The sequence below is a fragment of the Onthophagus taurus genome, chromosome 2 (genome assembly GCF_036711975.1).
Source record: "Onthophagus taurus isolate NC chromosome 2, IU_Otau_3.0, whole genome shotgun sequence".
NCBI classification, from domain to species: Eukaryota; Metazoa; Arthropoda; class Insecta; order Coleoptera; family Scarabaeidae; genus Onthophagus; species Onthophagus taurus.
The window spans coordinates 17,723,878-17,744,932 of NC_091967.1; the positions used below are offsets into that span (position 1 = coordinate 17,723,878).

At 38.7% G+C, this 21,055-nt stretch overlaps 1 protein-coding gene across 1 annotated transcript in view; it reads right to left on the reverse strand.

The window, feature by feature from the left end:
• The window catches only part of LOC111414383 (fibrillin-like protein dumpy), a 157,924-nt gene that overhangs the window by 70,791 nt on the left and 66,078 nt on the right, over nucleotides 1–21,055 (reverse strand). Inside the window, 17 exon segments of the mRNA XM_071194412.1 lie at nucleotides 187–972; nucleotides 1,954–2,091; nucleotides 2,149–3,066; nucleotides 3,130–5,253; nucleotides 5,317–5,834; nucleotides 5,891–9,050; nucleotides 9,113–9,406; nucleotides 9,464–10,858; nucleotides 10,920–11,649; nucleotides 11,714–11,967; nucleotides 12,422–12,667; nucleotides 13,020–13,272; nucleotides 13,326–13,441; nucleotides 13,502–13,633; nucleotides 14,733–14,849; nucleotides 15,847–15,951; nucleotides 19,654–19,852. Of these exon segments, the coding sequence (XP_071050513.1) occupies nucleotides 187–972; nucleotides 1,954–2,091; nucleotides 2,149–3,066; nucleotides 3,130–5,253; nucleotides 5,317–5,834; nucleotides 5,891–9,050; nucleotides 9,113–9,406; nucleotides 9,464–10,858; nucleotides 10,920–11,649; nucleotides 11,714–11,967; nucleotides 12,422–12,667; nucleotides 13,020–13,272; nucleotides 13,326–13,441; nucleotides 13,502–13,633; nucleotides 14,733–14,849; nucleotides 15,847–15,951; nucleotides 19,654–19,852 (11,485 nt within the window).

Consider the following 21,055-nt stretch of genomic DNA (forward strand, 5'->3'; position numbering starts at 1 on the left):
AATAGAATGTAAGTAGACCTCGTAAAAAGAAAGTTTGTAGTAAATTATGAATGCATCAATCATACCAATAAATAAAAAAAAATAGGAAGCGTAGTAACGTAGTAGTAATAGTCCGTTGTTGGGACTCTGAATGTTGATTGTCAAGCGACTAAGAAGTATCTGACACCCTGTGATTGGTTTTTTTACCTTTCTGGCATCCGAACTTTGGGTCAGATCTATATCCTGGTGGGCAGAATTTGCAGATGGCTTTGTGATCTTCTACATGGCAAGGGGAATCGCTTGGACAACTTGCGGTTACACATGGATCTTGGCATTTAAAACCTCTACATGCTAGTGATGGGGGACAACCATTGTCCCGCAAACATATTGACAAAGATGGACTGCAGTTTTTAAGACATATGCAAATTGGTTTATGATTCATCACATCACAGGATTTATCTGCTGAACATGGTGGCGTTTTCAAAGCTGTGCAAGGATTTTGGCATTTTCGTTGAATACATGCTGTCGTCGGTGAGCAATCATTGTCTCTAATACATTCGATTTGATCTGGAGCGCAGGCGATCTCCCCTCTTTCGTTTACTGTGAATCCATTTTTGCAAACACAGCTAACGCGATGGTTATGGACTTCGCATTTTTTGTTCTCTTTGCATTTAAAAGATGAACTTTCGCAAGGATTGTGACATTCTCCTGACTGTTGGTTGCAAGCTAAGTATTTCGGACAATCGGTGTTTCTGGAACAGGGTTGAATATCCGCCGGTCTTGGATGGGTGCTCAAGCACTTGAGATCTGGATGACAGGCTGTGTTGGCCATCCCGACATAACATTGTGGGCAGGAACATGTTGGTCTATGGAGAACTGTCTTGCAGAGCGCATTTAAGCCGCAGGCACCTCTTAGGCTACAGGGATCAATACATTGCAGGTTGATACAAGCCTTTTCGTCCGGACAGTCGAGGTCTGTGTTACATTCCGATTCTAGGGGGGACATCATCAGGAATGAGCAAGAAAAAAAGAAAAGCGGTCTTAAGAACTGTGAAAGGAAGTGCGGCGTCTCACAAACAAAACAAACAACCGGCAACGAAACAAAATCATAAAATAATGAAAAATATAAATAAATAATGTCGCATCGGCATGCTCGTGAGTGATAGACGTGAGTGGAAAAATATGAAATATAGGCCGATAATAATAACGGTAATAAGACCGACCAAATATAATTAAAGCAGCAGTATTTACAAGCGAGCTGACAGCCATGTTTACTAAAAAATCAACATAACTTTAATGTACAGGGGCCAATGTGAGAATGCTCCTTTCACAGTTCCCAATCTGACTAATCCGAGGGCAACTGCAGATGGTAAATGTTATTTAAATCCTAATAATTAAAATGTGTGATAAAATTCAAAGTTTTTAAAGCTCCCGCTTAAAAACTTTCAATTCTAGATCATGTGACCTGCAGTTGCCATTCTAAATATCTACATCTACTTTACATATACGTGGAATGTGTGTCGCAGTAAAAAAAATTAATAACGATATATGTTAAGGAGGAAGGAAAAACATGATAGGCAGATTGGAACTTTGAAGTATACATTCCACATATGGTGACTTCCTCTGTATATGAAAGATCATGTGTGTCATTGTGTAAGTTGCTATGTACAACGAAATAATTATGATAAACGATATACGTAGCAGACAAAAATAATATGTGGCATAGTAAATATCACATTTCCAACGTGCACAACTTTTTGTACAATGTGTTGTAATTAATCCATTTATCTAACGATAAAAATAATAATATGCGTAATTGAAAATCATTAATAGTAAAACTGTTATAATTAGTGTTAAATTGTTGAGCAGTAAGCTTATTTACTGCAAATGTCTTAATATTTTTTAATATCAAAAAATATATATGTGTCGGTGTGTTGATGTTAGTAATTAAAAGGTTAGGCGGGGTAAACTCACCCCTGGTACATTCTATATCTGGTTGACCTGACGTTCCTGGCAAACATCTACAGACAAAGAATGCCAGTTCGCGAATACATTCCGCATTCTTACCACAACCCTTTGTTCGGCAGTCTACTTTTCCTTCTTCAACAGTACCTGGAAGAACAAATATATATACAAACAAAAATAATAAATAAAATTGATTTTACTTACATTCAATTGTAGGATCTCCAGAAGGATGCGTCTTAGGGCAATAACATTGAGGAGTGCGGTTCACGATACGACACTGCGCGTTCACACCACAAAGTTTATTTTTGCACAAATTGATTAGTTGCGGGTCACACACGCATCCTTTAAAAGGATCGCCGACACAACCTGGAGCACAATGACATTCGAAGCCGTCGCGGGTTGTTTGACATCGCGTATTTTCACCACACGGATTTTTTAAACACTCGTCTGTACCAGCTTTTTTACATTCAATTATGGCATTTCCGGTATATCCTATAGGACACGAACATTGAGGCCGCCTATTAACCACCTTGCATTGAGCATTAATTCCACAAACATTCGATTCTAAACAGGGATTGCGGCACGTACCATCAGAACAATGCTTGTTTGATTCGCAATCTTTATCAGCTTTACATTCGAACGGTACACACGATTTTGTTGGTTCTCCTTGGTAACCATCTGGGCAAATACAAAGCGCTTTATGATCGGCGATACGACAAAGAGCATTCTTTCCGCAAGGTTTGGTGATTTTACATGGATTTTGACATTTTCCTCTTATGCAAGATTCGACGTTAGGGCAATCTGAATTTGATTTGCATCCAGCTATACATGCACCGTCTTTACAAACTTGACCTCTTGCACACGCACTTTGGATGGAACATTTAGTACGGCATTTACCACCAGAGCAGGTTTCGCCACAAGGACAATCTTTTTCTTTTGTGCAGGATTTTATGCAGTATCCAATTTCATCGCATTGACAAGAGCCGTCACATCTTACGGCTGGTTGTTGACAGGATATTAATGGATTTCCAAGGAAAGATTGCGGACAACTGCATTGGGCTACATGATTTGAAACACTACACAGAGCACAAGTTCCGCAGGTCACACGGCCATTGCAAGGGTCTACATAAAAAAGAATTAAATAATTTTAATTAAACGCAAATACTTTGTATATTATAGAATTACCTTGACATTTATTATCAATACAAGCTTCATTAGCAGAGCACGATGTATCGCTTCTACATCCAACTTGACATATTCTATTCTCGCAAATTTGATTATTACCGCATTTAGCATCAGAATTACAGATAGTATCGCACATCCCTTTGACGCATCTTTCATCTGCCAGACAGTTATTATCACTTCTGCACAATTTCTGGCACATTCCAGCAAAACATACTTGATTATCTGTACATTCTTCTTCAGTGTAACATGTTCTTGCTGGATATCTACAATATTCTTCTGCATTTCCTATAAGCGGTTTAGGACAAGTGCATACTTTTTTATGATTTTTCACATGACATAACGCGTTTGATCCACAAGCTGTTTTTGATGTACAAGGATCGACGCATTTATTGAGTTGACATTCTTTTGTGGATACACAATCTGTATTACTTCTACAACCAACAACGCATGACAAATTTTCGCAAATTTCGCCGCTTCTACAATCTTTATCTTTTCTACAGAGAGGTTTACACACTCCAACAGATGTATCACAACGCTCGTTTTTAAGACAACCATTAGGTGACGAACATACAGGCATGCATAATTTGTCAAGACAAACAGTTCCTTGTGGACAATTTTTATTTTCATTGCAAGGTTGAGCTGGAGATCTAACACAGGCTACTTTAGCCAGTGGGTTTGGTACGAAACCATCACCACACGAACATGTTGATCTGTGATTTATAACATTACACAAAGCGTTTGGACCACAGGGATGTGTAACACAAAGATTGACACATTTGTTGTTCCTACATGATTCTGTTGCGCTACAATCGTCGTCGGTTTGGCATCCAATTATGCACATATTTTGTTTACAAATATGACCAAGGAAACAATCATTATCAACTCTACAAGTTAGAACGCAGTTTCCTTTTAAACATTTCTCGTTAAAAGCGCATGCTTCATCATTTAAACATTGTTGATGACACGATCCATCTTTACATACGCTTCCCTGAGGACAATCTAATCTTTGAGTACATGAAGATGGTAGTCTCAAGCATTCCGAGTTAACGTTTCCGGTGAAGCCTTCGGGACATGAGCATTCTTTTCTATGATTAATTACTGTGCAATCTGCATTAACGCCACAGGCTGACTTTAATTGGCAAGGATTAAAACATTGGCCTTGTAAACATACTTCTTGTAATCCGCATTCAGTGTCTGATTGACATGTTGGTGTGCAAATTTCTTGGTGACAATAAGTATTGGATGGGCAATCAGATGTTGATCTGCATCGTACCGGTTTGGGTTGGCAACCGACGGTTTTTTCGTTTGGATTTCCTTCATAGCCGTTAATACAAGAACAATGACCTTGGTGATCTACGGCGATGCATTCAGCATTTGGGCCACAAGTAGTATAAAGACAAACGTCCCGACATTTAGGATAAGTGTTTATTTTGTCACATTTGGCATTAAACGGACAATCATTGTCTTGCTCGCATTCAACTGAACTTCTGCAACCTTCGTTATATGGATCGCCGATGGTTCCTCTCGGACATACACATTTAAATGAGCCTCTTGAATTAAAGCAATCAGCTCCTGGTCCGCATGGATCGTCTGCACAAAAATCGATTAATTTGCAACCCTGTGTGGGATCCCCTGTGAACCCAGGTTGACAATAACACACTTGTTCGTGATTTTCCGATGAACACAATGCATTTTTACCGCAAGGATTTTTAGTTAAACAAGCTATTTTACAGGTGTATAAATCGCAAAGTTTATCTAAGGAACATTGGCTATTCAATTCACATTCTATTTCTTGACATCCCAGTTTCTCGTCTCTTGGATTTCCGTAATAACCAAGCATACACAAACAATCACCTTGGTGATTTTCTGATCTACATTGTGCGTTTCTACCACAAAATATTTCATCACAAGGATTTACACATTCAGTTTGTCCGATGTTGTTACGTAAACATTTTTCTTGGTATGAACAATCATCATCTGATTGACATTTTAGTTCTTGAGTACAGATATTGTTCTGGCAGAATTGAAAATCGGGACAGGATGTATTTGTTTTACAAGTAGGTTGGCAGATTCCTTGAAGACAAAGTTGGTCACCAATACATTCTCGATTTGAGGTACATAAAGCTATTAAATAAAGATATAAATTAATTAGCTATTAATGAATACAAATTAAAATAAGTTTCTTACATGAACAAACTCCGTTTAAACATTTCGTTGCTGATGGACACTGATTATCAGTGGCACAGTATTGAAGTGGTACGCATCCCAATTGTGGGTCTCCTGTATATCCTTGTTCACACGTGCAATATCCGACATGATTTACAGAAGTACACAACGCCTTTTGTCCGCAACTATTTGGTAATGTACAAGGATCAACGCAGTGTGCATCAATGCAAGCTTTATTATTGGAGCAGTCATCGTTATTTTCGCATTCGATAGGGACACATTCTTGTAATGGATTTCCTTTTGTTTGAGGGGGACATTTGCAAGATGGTTGATGATTTGTAGGAACACATTCCGCGTGTTTACCGCATATTTTTACGTCTTCACATGGATTTTTACATTGGTTGTTTATGCAGGTTGCAGAAACAGGACAATCGTTGTCCGCAAAGCAATCAGTTGATTTTCGACATCCTGTTGTATATGGATCTCCAACTAAACCATCCGGGCAAATACACATGAAACTTCCTTCGTTATTTTGACAGCTAAAATTATATATAATTTAGTAATTAATAATAAATGTTACCTTTGTTGTACTTACGTTGCTGTAATATGACAAGGATTTAACGTTGCACATTCATTGATATCTACGCATTTGTTATCAGTGAGTACATATCCGTTTTGACACACGCACGATGCTTTATGATTCTTGATAATACATTGTCCTTTACCACAAGACATTTCATCGCAAGGATCAGAACATTTATTTATTTCCCAGTTGCAAAATTTATCAGGTCTGCAGTCGTTATCATTCAAACATTCAACTTTGAAACATCCAATATTTTGATCGTTTGGATCCCCGAGATGTCCATAAGGACACGTACAAACTGGTTTATGTTCGAAAACGATACATGCCCCGTTAGGTCCACACTTTGTATTTTGGCAGGGATCAACGCATTCTCCTCTTTTGCATGCCAAATTCACCGCACAGTTTCTATCACTACTACATCGGTTTGGAATTCTACAACCTGGTTCAATAAAAGGGTCACCAATCATACCATCTGCACATTTACATTTATAACTTCCCGGAGTGTTTAGACATTGCGCTGATCCATGGCAAGGATTTTCTTCGCATTCGTTAATATCCAAGCATTGATTCGGGCCTTGAATGAATCCAAGTGCACATTTACATTTGTTTTTGATGCAAATTTGAGTTTCTTTACAATCGGTGTCTATCGAACAACCCGGTTGACATGTTCCTTTAAAACAAATTTCACCGGGTAGGCAGTTACTATCTCCATAGCAAATTTTAACACATTTATTATCATCGCATCGTTCACCAATTGCGCATGAAGAGGTATTTGAACATGGTAAATTGCACACGTTTCCAATGCACATATGACCTGTTGGGCACTGTCGACTTGTTGTACATTGTGAAGGAATCCTCACGCAACCTTCTTCTGGAGTTGGGTTACCATCGAAACCTTCTGGACATCTACATGTCGCTTTATGGTCAATTGATGTACATTTAGAATTTGGACCGCAAACACCAGCTTGTAGACAAGTATCTTCGCATTTGTTGTTAATACATGATTCATTTGGCTTGCAATCCCTGTTGTTCCTACATCCTACTATACACACCCCATTAATACAAGCTTGATCATTTCTGCATTGTTTATGGTTTATGCATGGAACCATGCAAACGTTGTGCAAACATTTTTCTCCACTAGAACAATCTTCGTTATGCCTGCAAACTGGTTTACATTGCGAATTCACACAAACTTCATCTCCACAGTCTAAATCTGTACTACAGCTCGTTGAAACTCGTAAACAACCCTCTTTAGCAACATTTGCCGATGGTATGAATTTGGCAGGACATGTACAAACAGGTCTTCGATTTACTACGTTGCATACTGAGTTTGGCCCACAAATTGTTGTTTCGCAGGGGTTTACACATCGACCTTGTTGACATACAGATTGTATAGGGCAGTCATTATTGCCATTGGGACAATCTCCTTCTGGTCTACATCCTGTTGTTAAAGGATCTCCGATGTATTTTGGAGGACATTTGCATGTATATCCTATAGAAGTACTTTCACATTTTGCCGATGAATGACATGGATTTGGTTTACAGAAATCAACAGGGCTACATTTAATATCAGCTACAGGATTTGGTTTAAATCCTGGTGGACATACACAACTAGCTGTATGCGATTCTGCAATACACACAGCATTTGTACCACAAGATTCTTCGTCGCAAACGTCGTGACATGTATGAGTTAATCTATTGCAAAGTTGTTGTGGTGGACAGTCCAAATTGTATACACATGGCACCGATACGCATCCTTTTTGTAAGTCATTAGGATCGCCTGCGTAGGATCCTGGTGGACATTGACATTGTGGAACGTGATTATTAACAATGCACAATGCGTTAGGTCCACAAGTTATTCGATGACAGGCAGATTTACATGATGATAATCCATTACGTTCTTTTTGGCAGGAATCTTGTTCTGGGCATTGAACATCAGAAGTGCAACCTCTCTCAACAATTGGTCTGCATCCTGTTCTATCATTTGGATTTCCGGAATAACCATTAATGCACTCACATGTACCTCTGTGATTTGTAGCAACACAAATTGCGTTCGCTGGACATGTATATTGGGAGCAAATAGATATGCATTTAAGAACGCCCAAAGCATCTGGATGACATATTTCTTGTTGTTGGCATTCATTATCGCTTTTACAATCTGGTAGTGATGGTTTTTCGCAAGCTGAAGATACAGGATTCCACAAAAAGTCTTCTCTACAGGTACAAGTGGGATGACGATTAATATCTAGTTTACATACTTCATATAATCCACAAGCGACATTAGTACAAGGGTTTAAGCATTTATTTCTTCCTGTTTCATCTAATCCACAAACAAATCCTTCCTTGCAATCCGCATCTTTAGAGCATTCTTTTGGTGTTCTAGCTTCTGGCTGACATCCTAAAGATAAATCATCAGCATTTCCAATATAATTAGCAGCACAAATACAATGTGAAATATGAGCATCGGTTACACATAAAGCATTTGGTCCGCATTGAATTTTACTGCAAGCGTCAACGCATTTTCTAAGACCTTTTCCAAGCTGGAAACATATTTCAGAATCTTGACAATCTGTGTCGATGTTACATTGCCCTTTGAGTTTACAACCGTTTCGGAGATCACGGGGGTTTCCTTCATATCCTGGCGGACATATACATTTTCCTGCATCGCATCCTGCTCTTGGACCACAACGAACTTTTTCGCAAAGATTTTTACATCTTCCACGTTCGCAACTAAAACCATTTGGGCAAAGTAGGTTCGCGTTACATCTGCACAGTTGAGCATCGTCACACATTCCGACTTGTACTCTTGCGCAAATAACGAATGGATTTCCTGCGAATCCTTCTTTACATCTACAATCGTAGCTTCCTGGTGTGTTGATACAGGCAGCACTTTCACCGCAAGCATTGTTTAAGCATTCGTCGAGATCTTCACAGGCTACATATGGATTACCTGCGTAACCAGATGGGCAGAAACATTCTACAACTCCGTATGAGTCTCTACATTGAGCTCCTCTTCCACATTGTGTTTTTGAACAAGATTTCTTTTCTGTTACTCTACAGTTTTCGTATGGATTTCCGGAAGTTCCGCTGTTACAAACGCATTTGTTAATTAATCCGTATTCGCAATGAGCGTTATCACCACAAGGAGGATCGCAAGCAGGTCCGGTAATTGCTAAAAAGTAAAAATTGATGATTAGAATACAATTTTAGTATGTTGGTAGGATAAATACTTACGTGGCATACAAATCAAGTCTGGATTTCCAATGAAAAAGTCGTCACAAACACATTTATTACTATTTTTGTCGCAATGAGCTCCTACACCGCAAATGATTCCTTCACATCTTTCTTTGCATCTTCCTCCTATACACGCTTGAGGCTCGGAACAAGGATTATTACTGGAGCAAACATCTGGAACGCATTTTCCACCGGGGAAAGGATTTCCAATTAAACCTTCCCTACATTTGCAGGTTGGGCCAGAAGTTGTGACGATACATTGCGCACCACTAGCGCAAAGATGATCTTCGCACACTTTAACAAAAAAGAATATAATTAAATGATTAACTATACGATTTGTTGTAAACTTACTTGAAACGCATTGTCCTACAGAATTTTCTCTAAATCCAATCGAACATTTGCAATGCGCAATGTGATTTTCAGGTTCACAATAAGAATTCGGACCGCACAATAACGTGCCGCACGGACTAACACAACTTCCTTCTATGCACGCTAACGCATTAGCACAATTTGTGTTATGTGTACATTCACTTTTTCCTTTTTCTTCGGGAATAGTAACATGAGTGACGACACACTCGGTTTTATAAGGATCACCGTGAGTACCTTGAGGACAAACACACCTGAAGCCACCTTTTAGATTTATACAATGGGCCGCATAACCACAAGGGGAAGATAAGCACTCATCAATATCGACACATCCTTGAAGTGGATTTCCGGTGTATCCAGCCTCGCACATACATCTGGGAGGATCACTTGGCGTACACTTCGCGTTAATGCCACAAGCGAATCTTTCACAAGGACTTTTACATTTATTATTATCAAGGGGATCACTGAAGAATGGTGGAGGACAAATACATTCACCAGGTTGAACACATTTTTCGTTCGTTGAACATTCACCGTCGTTGATGCATCGTTTCTGTGATGGTGAGCAAAGACCGTTGTAAGGATCTCCGCTATACCCTTCTGGACAAATACATTCGAAAGATCCTGGTATGTTTATACATTCGGCTCCGAACCCACAAACTCGATGACCTTCAGTACATTCATTAACATCTTGGCATGACCCGTCTATTAATGATTTATATCCTTTAGGACAAGCACAATAACTCACCCCACCTGTTATTGTTATACATTCGGCACCGTTTGGACATTTTCCTTCTGAAGAACAACCGGCTAATACGCAATTACCGTCCATTAATTTATAAGGTGGTTGGCAGCGACAATCAGGACGGTTACATTCTATGCATTCAGAGAAAGGATTTCCGTTAAACCCGCTGGAACATTGACAATCGTAACTTCCCGGTAGATTTTTACAAACTGCGTTAAGCCCACATGGTGGTTTCTCTCTCAGTTCGGTACATTCGTTGATATCGCGGCATTTGCCGGAGTCGTGATCTCTGACATATCCTTGTACACATATACACACGTTATCTCCGTTCAAGTCATCGGTGATGCATTGTTCGCCGTGGGGACATGGCTTCGAGGCCGAACAGCTGAATGGTACCGCCGATTTCAGGCAGCCGGTCCTGTAAGGATCTCCGGACGTACCCCCGGGACATTGGCAATTGAAACTGCCAGGTTCGTTCTTGCAGATAGCGCCCGGTTGACATGGGTTTCCTATGCATTCGTCTACGTCGACACAACCTTGGTTTGTTGGGGTATATCCTTCCTGGCAGATGCATTTCGCTTCTTGATTAATGAGCATACAATGTTCATTTGGTCCACAAGTTATTGACTCACACGGATCTATTTAAATTAAAAAAAGGATTAATTAATACATTAATACAAGCAATAAATATCAACTTACGTCTACATTCATTTCCAATGTTAGGTTCAGGACATAAACACCGCTTTAATCCATCACAAACGGCGTTTCCAGGACAATCATGATCGGTTTTACAAGTAACAATTTCGTTACATCTTGTGTAAGCATCAGGATCAGCAACAGTTCCTTCGGGACATTTACAACTATAACCTCCTCGTGTATTCGTACAAACTGCTCCCAATCCACAAGAGTCCGCTTCATTACATTCGTTGATATCATCACATCTCTCACCGGGGTTTCCAGTATATCCTGTCGGACATTGACAAGAATATGATCCCGGTGAATTTCTACATATTGCTTCTGCTCCACATCTTCCGTTTGGACCAGCACTGAGATCACATTCGTTTATGTCTACACAACCTGCTGCTATGTCGGTAGGGTTAAAAGTCCAACCATCTTCACAGATGCAATAAGCTTCTTGTCCGTCGGGTTTACAGAAAGCATGATCACCGCACTTAACATCTTCGCACGGTGCTTTACAATCAACGCGTGGAGGCGCACCTGCATATCCACTTTCACATTCACAACGATAACTACCCGGAGTGTTCACGCACAAAGAGTTCGGTCCGCAAGGTTGGTTCGAGCACTCGTCGATATCCGCACACGAGGCACCGTTCGGCTTAAATCCTTTTTGACAAAAACACTGCCCTTCGACGCATTCCGCGTTATTCGTACAATCGAAGTTGGACGAGCATAGCGTGTTTACATCAATCTGAAATAAAACAAATCATATTCGTTTTTATATTTCAAAAACAAAAGGTGAAAAATTTCATTACCTGTTCGCAGGCAATTTGTGGTGATGGGCTCGCCCTATATCCTTGAGGACACAAACAGTTGAATCCTGGAGATGTGTTCTCACAAATAGCATAAGTGCCGCAGGGTTTTTCCCTCGACAAGCACTCGTCGATATCGACGCAACCTTTGATTGGATCTCCAGTGTAATCTTCTTTGCAGAGACACACATAACTTCCTATCGTGTCTCTACAGATGGTGTTCTCTCCGCAAGGATTTGTCTGGCATTCGTTAATATCTAAAGAACGTCGAAACATTCGAGAAAAATTCGACTAAACGGTACTATTACCTAAAGAAGAAAGACTGGAAGGAAACAGAACAGTAAAGACGTAGACAGTAGATCAGACAGTTCAAATCATACAGGCAACAGATGCATTTTAAAGATGATATCTTCTATAATAACAATATAATAAAATAATCTATATACAAAAGATCAAATAGGTCAGATCAACCGTAGAAATTTCGAGCAAAATGGATTAATCACACATTGTACAAAAACTTTTCGTTGATGTCAATATTTAGTCTACCACAAGAGTCTACGAAATAAATAAAATTAAATAAGATTAATTAATTAAACATTAAAATAAATTAAGTTTAAAAGGTAATATTAGGTTACGTAAGAGTGTTAGTGGAATGATTGAATGGTGAATTGTTAAAAGAAGCGTGCAATATATTACAAAGTGATCACTAACTTTCACAAAATGAGTGGCCTTTTCCTTTGAAACCGACGGGACATATGCATTTGTATGTCCCGGGCAAGTTTATGCATTTTGCGTTAATTCCACAAGCCCCTTGTCGTCCGCATTCGTTCACATCTAAACATTCTTCGCCCCTCCCCGATCCCGTGAAGCCTTTTTGACATAAACAGTTATAACTGCCGTTATTGTTTACGCAGTTGGCGCCACTTGCGCACGGGCTTGACTCACACTCGTTAATATCTGAAGCGATGCAGGTTTATGTTACATTCGACAATGAGGTGATTAGATGTGGATCATTGATTCGATTTAATTTGTTTGTGTTTGTGATATACGTGACGAAGATTGATTTTCTCTAATAATAAATACAATTATCTACTTCATACTGAGTTTAGTACCTATTTAGTATCAAATACTACTTATTAACAAAAAATTATTAAAGTTAATTCTAAAATTTTGACGTTTTTGTACAAAGAAAAAGAAAATCAGTCTTCACTGGTCTTGTTTCGTGGAGTGTTTGATATTATGTACAAATTATGCGACTCTGTACACGCATATGTACAATATACCGTCATATATGGTTGTTTAAGACTACCTGAACAGCCGATGGTTGGATCTCCAATGAAACCTGGAGGGCACGTGCAACTGAAAGTTCCATCTAAATTTGTGCAAAGAGCGTTTTGACCGCATGGCGATCTTAAGCACTCGTCTATGTCGTGACATCCCAACGTGTAGGCATCTCCTTCGTAACCTGGTGGACATATGCACTGTTTTCCTCCTGCTACATTGGTACAAATAGCTCCTGGTCCGCAAGCATTATGACTTTGACATTCATCAACATCTATACACTGTTAAAAAAAATTAAATAAACATAAATCGACTATTCATTTATATTACTTACCCCATCATATGGATTCCCAACATATCCATCCGGACAAACGCACGTATAATTTCCGGGTGTGTTAAAACAATGAGCATTTTGACCACAAGCTCCGGGTCTTGCACATTCATCAATATCTACATTCAAATAATAAATATGTAGATATTTCAAAAGATTTTTTAAGAAAAAATACCCACCAATACATAGCGATTCGCCATCTCCTTCATATCCCGGTTTACATTTACATAAGAAATGAGCTGGAAGATTACAGCACTCTGCATTTTGAACACATCTCGATGCAATAGCTGGATCTGCGCATTCGTCGATATCTACAGAAAAATAATAAAAAAGATATTAATGATTCCTAACGTTATCTGAAAAACGCGTTTCAACCAGGAAACCACGAGAGCCTCCCACCTAACTGATCTCTTTGGTTTACTGTTATAAAGCAACAGAAGTCCGGCACATTCTGCAAGAGCAGGGAGCAGCCGATGGCTATCCGGCACATTCAAAGAGACTCGAGATGACGGCGTTTAGTTCGCGAACGAGATGCGATCGCATCCCGACCGAGGCCAAACAAAGAGACACCGAACTAAAGCTAACAGTTTTCCTCCCACGACCGATTGCAAACGCCCTTACGGTACTGTTGCAGGAGAAGAAGAAAGAAAGAAATCTCTTTGCCTGTCTACCCAGAACTCACTTAGCCCAACGAGAACGCCAATTGGACTCTTAATCACCAACTCCGTTTTGGCCGTAAGGAAGTATTCTCTCCTGATGTCAGTCACGACGGGATCTTTAACTAGGCGTGTAAATAACATCCTTAAGGTAATCCTCTTTCTTCCAGGAAGAAAGGGATTTGAATGAGACATATATTCGACGACTAACGATACTGGAGGAACATTAAACTTTGCATAAATAAAAAATAAAGAACGTAATTTAAGGAGTTTTAATGAAACTCATAAATTGTAGTAATGATTTCTTGTTTTTTTGGTACACACGTGCTGACCTTTAGTCTCCGTGGTAATTGAGCTCTTCTCCTATGTAAATTGGATCACGATTCGCTTGGCGCTCGTGACTTTTATTTGAGAAGACCGCGACGTTGATCATTAGCTGGACGTTATCAGGTAACGTAATGATTTTAATTAAGCGAATTAAACGTGAGCGAAGATATCACGGAACCATGGCGTTGAAAATCCTTGTGTGGCTCTAAAATCATCATATTTTAAGCCAAACATATTTTAGTTTCTTTCTCATCATTATATTTTAATTATTCCTAATTAATCTAAATACACAAATAAGAAGTTTTGAGTTGTTAAAAATTGTTTCACATAAGTAAATATTTCTTGTTACTCTTCGTCTAACTTGCTTTCAGGCGACATAACTTAATATTTATGCAAATAAGTTGCAGTCCAATAAACGAGTACATACCTTCGCAATGAAACCCATCTCCTTGATACCCTGGGAAGCAGGTACATGAAAAACTGCCCAAGGTATTGGTACAATGCGCAAACACGTCACATGGTCTGTACTTGCATTCGTTTTCGTCTGAAAAAAAAATCTAAAATGAAGAGATGATGTTATGAAGTAACCATTTAACCACGGCGGTAAAAAGTTTTTTTTCTTTTTTATATACATATAGTATAGAAGGTATGATTCTGGTAAAAGTAATGATTAATTGTGCGAGAAAACATGGTAGGTCCATAATACCATTTATATGCTAGATCGTAACTGGTCTGACTTTTAAAAGTAATCCATATCCATAACGAGTTGCAACTTGCAAACTGGTACTCGAGTTCCAGATATCTCATTTTGAACTGTCACTATCACGTGGAATCTTAATTAAAAACAACAATACGTCGTAGCCATTTACAAAACAGGATCATCGGATGTGGGTTTTTCAACAGCTCTTCTCATAAGCCAATGCTAAATGCTCTGTAAATTCTATTGTAATTCCGTAATAGGGCAACTAATTCAGGACAAGTTCGCGGCTGGCACGCGACAACGAAACCTGGTTATTTTAATTTGACAACGATCGATGCATTCTATCCATAAACAAACTAAAACAATCATTTTATTTCTAATTGCTTATATTAACATTTTTAAATATCGAAGCTTCTTGCTTCTAATGGAAACGTGATCTGGTTTACTCTCTACTCCACCAAAGATCGAAGGCTTCATCTGCTTCGGCCTTCGAAGGTAGTGACTAAACGCTTGTACATTGGTCGGCTCTTCTCCATGGCAGATAAAGAACTGGTTTTAGCTCGAGTCTACTCGCTTTTCAGTTTAGAACACCACTTTAATAGATAAACCAGGACGACATTGTTGCAAGGTGCTATTTAGTCAGGTTTTATTGATTTGTTTCTGCGAAGGTTATTCTATAAATATACCAACCGCGCAACCATAGTAGAGTTCAAGTCGAAGTACGTAGGATGATTTTAATTACCCAACTATTAAAGCGAGAATTTTTACCAAGATTGCAATGTCCTTGTTATAATTGCATAAGATACTGTATGTATTTATGTGTCTAATATTAAAAACTAACCTGGTACTTCGCAGCTACAGCCTCCAAAGCCATCGTTGCAATGACATTGATTGTCGATGCACACACCGTTTTGGCAAAGAGTACCATCGTCATTTCGGCAGTCGTCTGAAATTAAAAAATATGTTTTATATACTAGTTATAATTAAAAAAGTGTTTGGGTATATATTTGGGTGATGAATTTATTTATAAGAGGGGTTTGTGAAATTAATGAATAACTCTACTATATCACCAAGTGTTATGCGTAATTAATACCAGAAGACATACAAATGAAGTTATAGAAAAATCTGTAGCATCGATCATGTTTAATTAGAGGTCTTATCTCGACAGAGCCGATTACATACGACTTGGTGGTGAAATGCATGTGCGCAATCTAGAAGCGGGCCATTAAAGGCCAAATTGTTATCGATTACCAAGTGACATATCTAAATTAAAAACGCGATTTAATCGACAAAGCTACGTGGAAATAAATCGGTCATAATTGCACCGTTTATCTTATATAAAGGACGGTTGTGTGGGTAGAATTTGCAGGAGAAGGAAAAAAATATTTACAGAATATAAACATATCTTGACGATAATTGAATAGTTCTTTAAGGCAATAAAAACCTTTAAAATTGACCGCAAGGTGAAGAAAACAGACTAAAATGTCTTAACCATGTCAATTTCCTGTCGCCAGAGGGCTCTTGTGCGGTCCCTCCAATTTGTCGGAACCATTTGACGAGGCGATTCCATTAGTGCTCGTCGCAGGGGTTAAACAGCCAGTAAGAGGCGGTTAATGCGCGACCAGATTTGCGATAATGGTCGACAACCACGGGATACAATTACATAAAACGGACGCAACACTTTAACGCCAACCAATTACAAAACGGAGCCTCAAATTTGAACTCGTTTCAATCGCCAAAGAGAAAAATCTTCCTGGCATAATTGTTTTATAAATTACAGACATGACCAACTTCGCGTCGTTTCGTGTTCATCGTGTAGAAATCTCCATGCATGACCGTACTTATTTTGAATCGTATACGCTAAACGAATGAAGAAATATCGAGTCACGCTTTCCCTTACGTTCTGAGCCATGATTTTATAAGGATGTTTAGTTGCTGGGATAGATATTTCGACTTTTTTTGGTTTCTTCACGATGTCACTTGAATAATCTTGCACGATTTCGTTCAAAATTTTGCATACCGGAGTATATTTTTAGTTTTATTTTACGTTGCTCATATGTAGTTAAAACGTGGCCTGACATCCGAAACAATTTTAAAAGGCGAGGTTACGGAAGGTACGAAGAAGTAATTCAAAAAATTGTACACGTTAAACGTTCCATTAGGACGTTCATAATTCATCATTTATTAGCATACCCATAGGATAGTGGATTTATAAATTATAGCCATTAGCAGAGAAAATGCAAATTATTCGCTTGGCACGTAATATTTACGTTTACAAGGGTACGACCCTCGGCGGAATGGGTTCGAATACATCTGCAAAGACCTTGCAAGGTCATCTTCTTCAGAACTCCAACTAACCTCATAAAGTACGTTTACGCTCGGTAAAAGAGCTAAAAATTGGGAATAGCATTAAGTAACAGACGACGATAAGTCAGGTGTCTGCGTTTAAAAACCTTGGGGTCGGTGCGTGGAAGATAGAAACGATGCGTCGTTGGTCATTTGCATAAACACCGGTTACGCAGCTTCTGAAAAACGTTGGAAAAACTTGGCGCCTGAGCCTGCAGTACATGTATAATTAAATCGAACTCTTCCCTTATAAATAAAGCCGCCAGGATGCGAACGATGTCATGCTACTTCACTATCCTTGCCCGAAATCTCTTGTAATAAGACGAATCCGTGTTAAACGTTGTAATTTAAAACATCTTCTTATGAAAAACATCGTATTTCTAAGACACGTGAAAGGAAATTGTCTCTTACTTAATGCTTTATGTTATTATATACAAGAATAAATTTTAATTTCCGGTATTAGATATAAATAATTAGTGCAAATGATCATTTTAACTAAAAACGTCACTTTCTCAGCTGCTCTATGACTGACGTATTTACAGTAGCTCGTAAAGGTTTTACGTATTCCAAGAAATGACATAACGGAAACCGCAGAAGACGTTCAGCTTATAAGGCAAGCCTGCCGGAATTTGCTTAGTATGACTCTTCTACAATGCCAAAAGGAGCAGAATCGTATTAGATCGCGACATGCGTACGCAAGGATGGGAGAAAATGTGCACAAATATGTTAAATAGGGTCGAAAGCGAGTTCCATAGCCTTACGTATATGCCGCATAGCGAACGGCCAACATCGTTAGTGGGCAAAAACCGGAGAAAACGTGGTTTGTCACAGCGTGCGAGTAACATTCAACAGACTTAACTATTAATTTACTTAAACGGTAATCTATGTATTTGCTAATAAGTTTTTAGAAGTAAAATGTAACTATTTTCTCAGAAAATATCTTTAGGCGCCACTCCCAAGCTATTTATAGCCATCCAAATAATTATCCTCATTCCAGACGTGGTTCTTGCAACCTCACCTACGTGAATCTATGACTTTCGCTAGTTGAGAACCATCAGGGCTAGATGAATACCTCGACCGATCTCGAAGATTTACTTTGGTATCCTACGTTTGGGTGTGTCGAAGCGTCTAAAATCCTGCTCCCGCATCGAGTGAAACAGGATACAAACGGGAGTGTACGCATATCATTACAATAAAATGAATGGTGGCAGAAAATGCGAGGATTGTTTTTGGTCCCCATTCAATGTTGCCAATTAGGTTGAAAGCAAAAGGTAAATCATCCGGGATGCGACTGAAGGACAATCGAGCGTTTCGAGAACCCTCCGAGATAATGATTGAATTATTGAACCATTTGCTGGTAAATTATAGCAGCGTTCCTACCGGGAAGTATGAATATCACGCCGAAGACTTTTTGTATCTTATAGAAACCATTACCGACAAGATCAAGATATCCATGTATGTGTGTCAATACTAGTGTTTTGAAGTATAGTTCTACAAGATACCGGGAGATTGAAGACACAAAAGTAAAAGTGGTTGATTCGGCGTTCAGTCTGGTGGAACGGTCAAACCTGTCGCGCGTGAAGCAACCGTCTGGATGAATGATTCATGGTCACGACCGGCAACCGGTGACAGTCGACTAGCGAGGAGGAAGATTGTTAACTCGCCATTGTACTTGTGTACGTCGGCGACAGCAAGGACACGGCCAAGAAGCGAAAGAATTGCAAACCAAACGAACAGTTCGAAGAAGCGCGCGCGGATTTGCCGGACGAAGATTTAAGACGAATTTGTAAAAAGGACGGATGGCTTAAGAATGTCGCGACAAAGCAAGCTTGTTACAACGTGCGGCCTTCGTAGTACCACACAGGATGTGAGAGCTAAGAGAATATATTGCAGCCTGAAAAGGATTCAAAACTAAGAAGAATAATACATGTGTGGGATTATAAAAGAAAAACAAGACAAAACATTGTTTAAGCAACTCGTATATCTATCCTTTCTAATGACATACTCTTTTTTATAAAAAATTTAGGGTGTTGCGATTATTTATTCATCTTGCATTTCTGCATAACTCGACGTTATTTATTTCGTTTGCATTCCTCCGTTTCCGTGAAGTTTTTTTTCAATTTTATCACACGTCAATCCTATCGAAGTTAACACAGAATTTAAATTTCTCGTAATATGTAAATGGAATAGTTAATGTTATTGCCGGAATGCACGTTTAATTCATGTTATAAGTAAAAAGCGAGGAATTTATTGATCTAGCGTACTCGGAATCATTAAATAAATGTAAAGTATCTACACTCACCTGTACATTTCAATTCATTCCTAAGTTCATCTGATCCTAAAAAGCAATCCGGCACTCCGTCGCAGAGTTTGGATAGCTGGAATACTTGCAGTACGTCAAAAGTTTCGTTTACTTGGCACGCAAAGATGCCGTCTTCGAGTTTTAGAAAAAAGTTCTCCCTTTTGATACCGCGACCAATGCCGGTGAAGGATTGGGCAGTCTGAAATAAAAACAAAACCAGTTAGTTTAAGACTTCTCGACTTTAAGATTCCAAGTCTACTCCATTCATTCATTCCGGACAAAACGCATGAGAGAATTTAAAAAAATTAATGATTGATACGGTGATCAAAAAGTAAATATTCGCAGGGAAAGCTGGATAGTGGGTTAGATAACCATAAATAATTGGTGTATATACACATAGCTTGAAGATTAAAAACATGTCGTGTTGATAATTTTAAGTGTGTGCTCGTAGATGTCGGTAATTAACAAATATCGTCTTCAGATGCACGGCTAAATCTGAAACTTTCTAGTTCTAGGGCTAGTGTTAGTTCTAGTTTCAGTTGTTATTCAGCGATTCATTATTATATATTGTTATTGGACTAAAAGTAGAAATAACACTAGACCTAGAACTAAAAATATTCGGGTCTAGTATTAGTTCTAGTTTTAGTTGTTGTTCAGTACTAGATTGTTGTATATTTTTGTTGGACTAAAAGTAGAAGTAACACTAGACCTAGAACCATTCGAGTTTAGCCATACGTCTCTTAACCCTCCGCATACGAGGTGAAGTATCATATACCCTAGCTTCAGGAAAACTGAAAAAATTGAAAAAAATATCTCAGTTCTACCCCATTCATTCATTCCGGAGAAATCGCATGAAAGAATTAAAAAAAATTAATGATTATATTATTATTGATCAATTTAAAAAAAAATTTTTACTTTCCAAAAAGCGTTATTGAATAAATACAATGAGTTATGCAAAGAAGTCTGTATTTAACGTATATCTTACGGTGATCAGAAAGCAAATATTCGCATGGATAGCCGCATAGTGGGTTAGATAACCGTAAATAATCAGTGTATATACACATAGCTTCAAGATTAAAAACATGTCGTGTTGCTAATTTTAGGTGTGCGCTCGTAGATATCGGCAATTAGCAAATATCTATTGCGGTGTTGATGTTTGTCTTTTACGGTATTTGCGGATTTTCGAGGATTCGATTTTACCGTTCTATGCAAAACGTGCAAATGGAAAAGACAATTTCAATGCCATAAAGGTTGACGTAAAATAACTTCATAAACCAAACATTTTAGATACAAAGTCTGGTTGCTGTTTAAACGTAAACCTCGCGTGGTCAGTAGTACTTAATGAAGGCCATTTCTGCATTTATCGGTAGCCACTAACCGGTAAAAATATAGTTTTATTTTT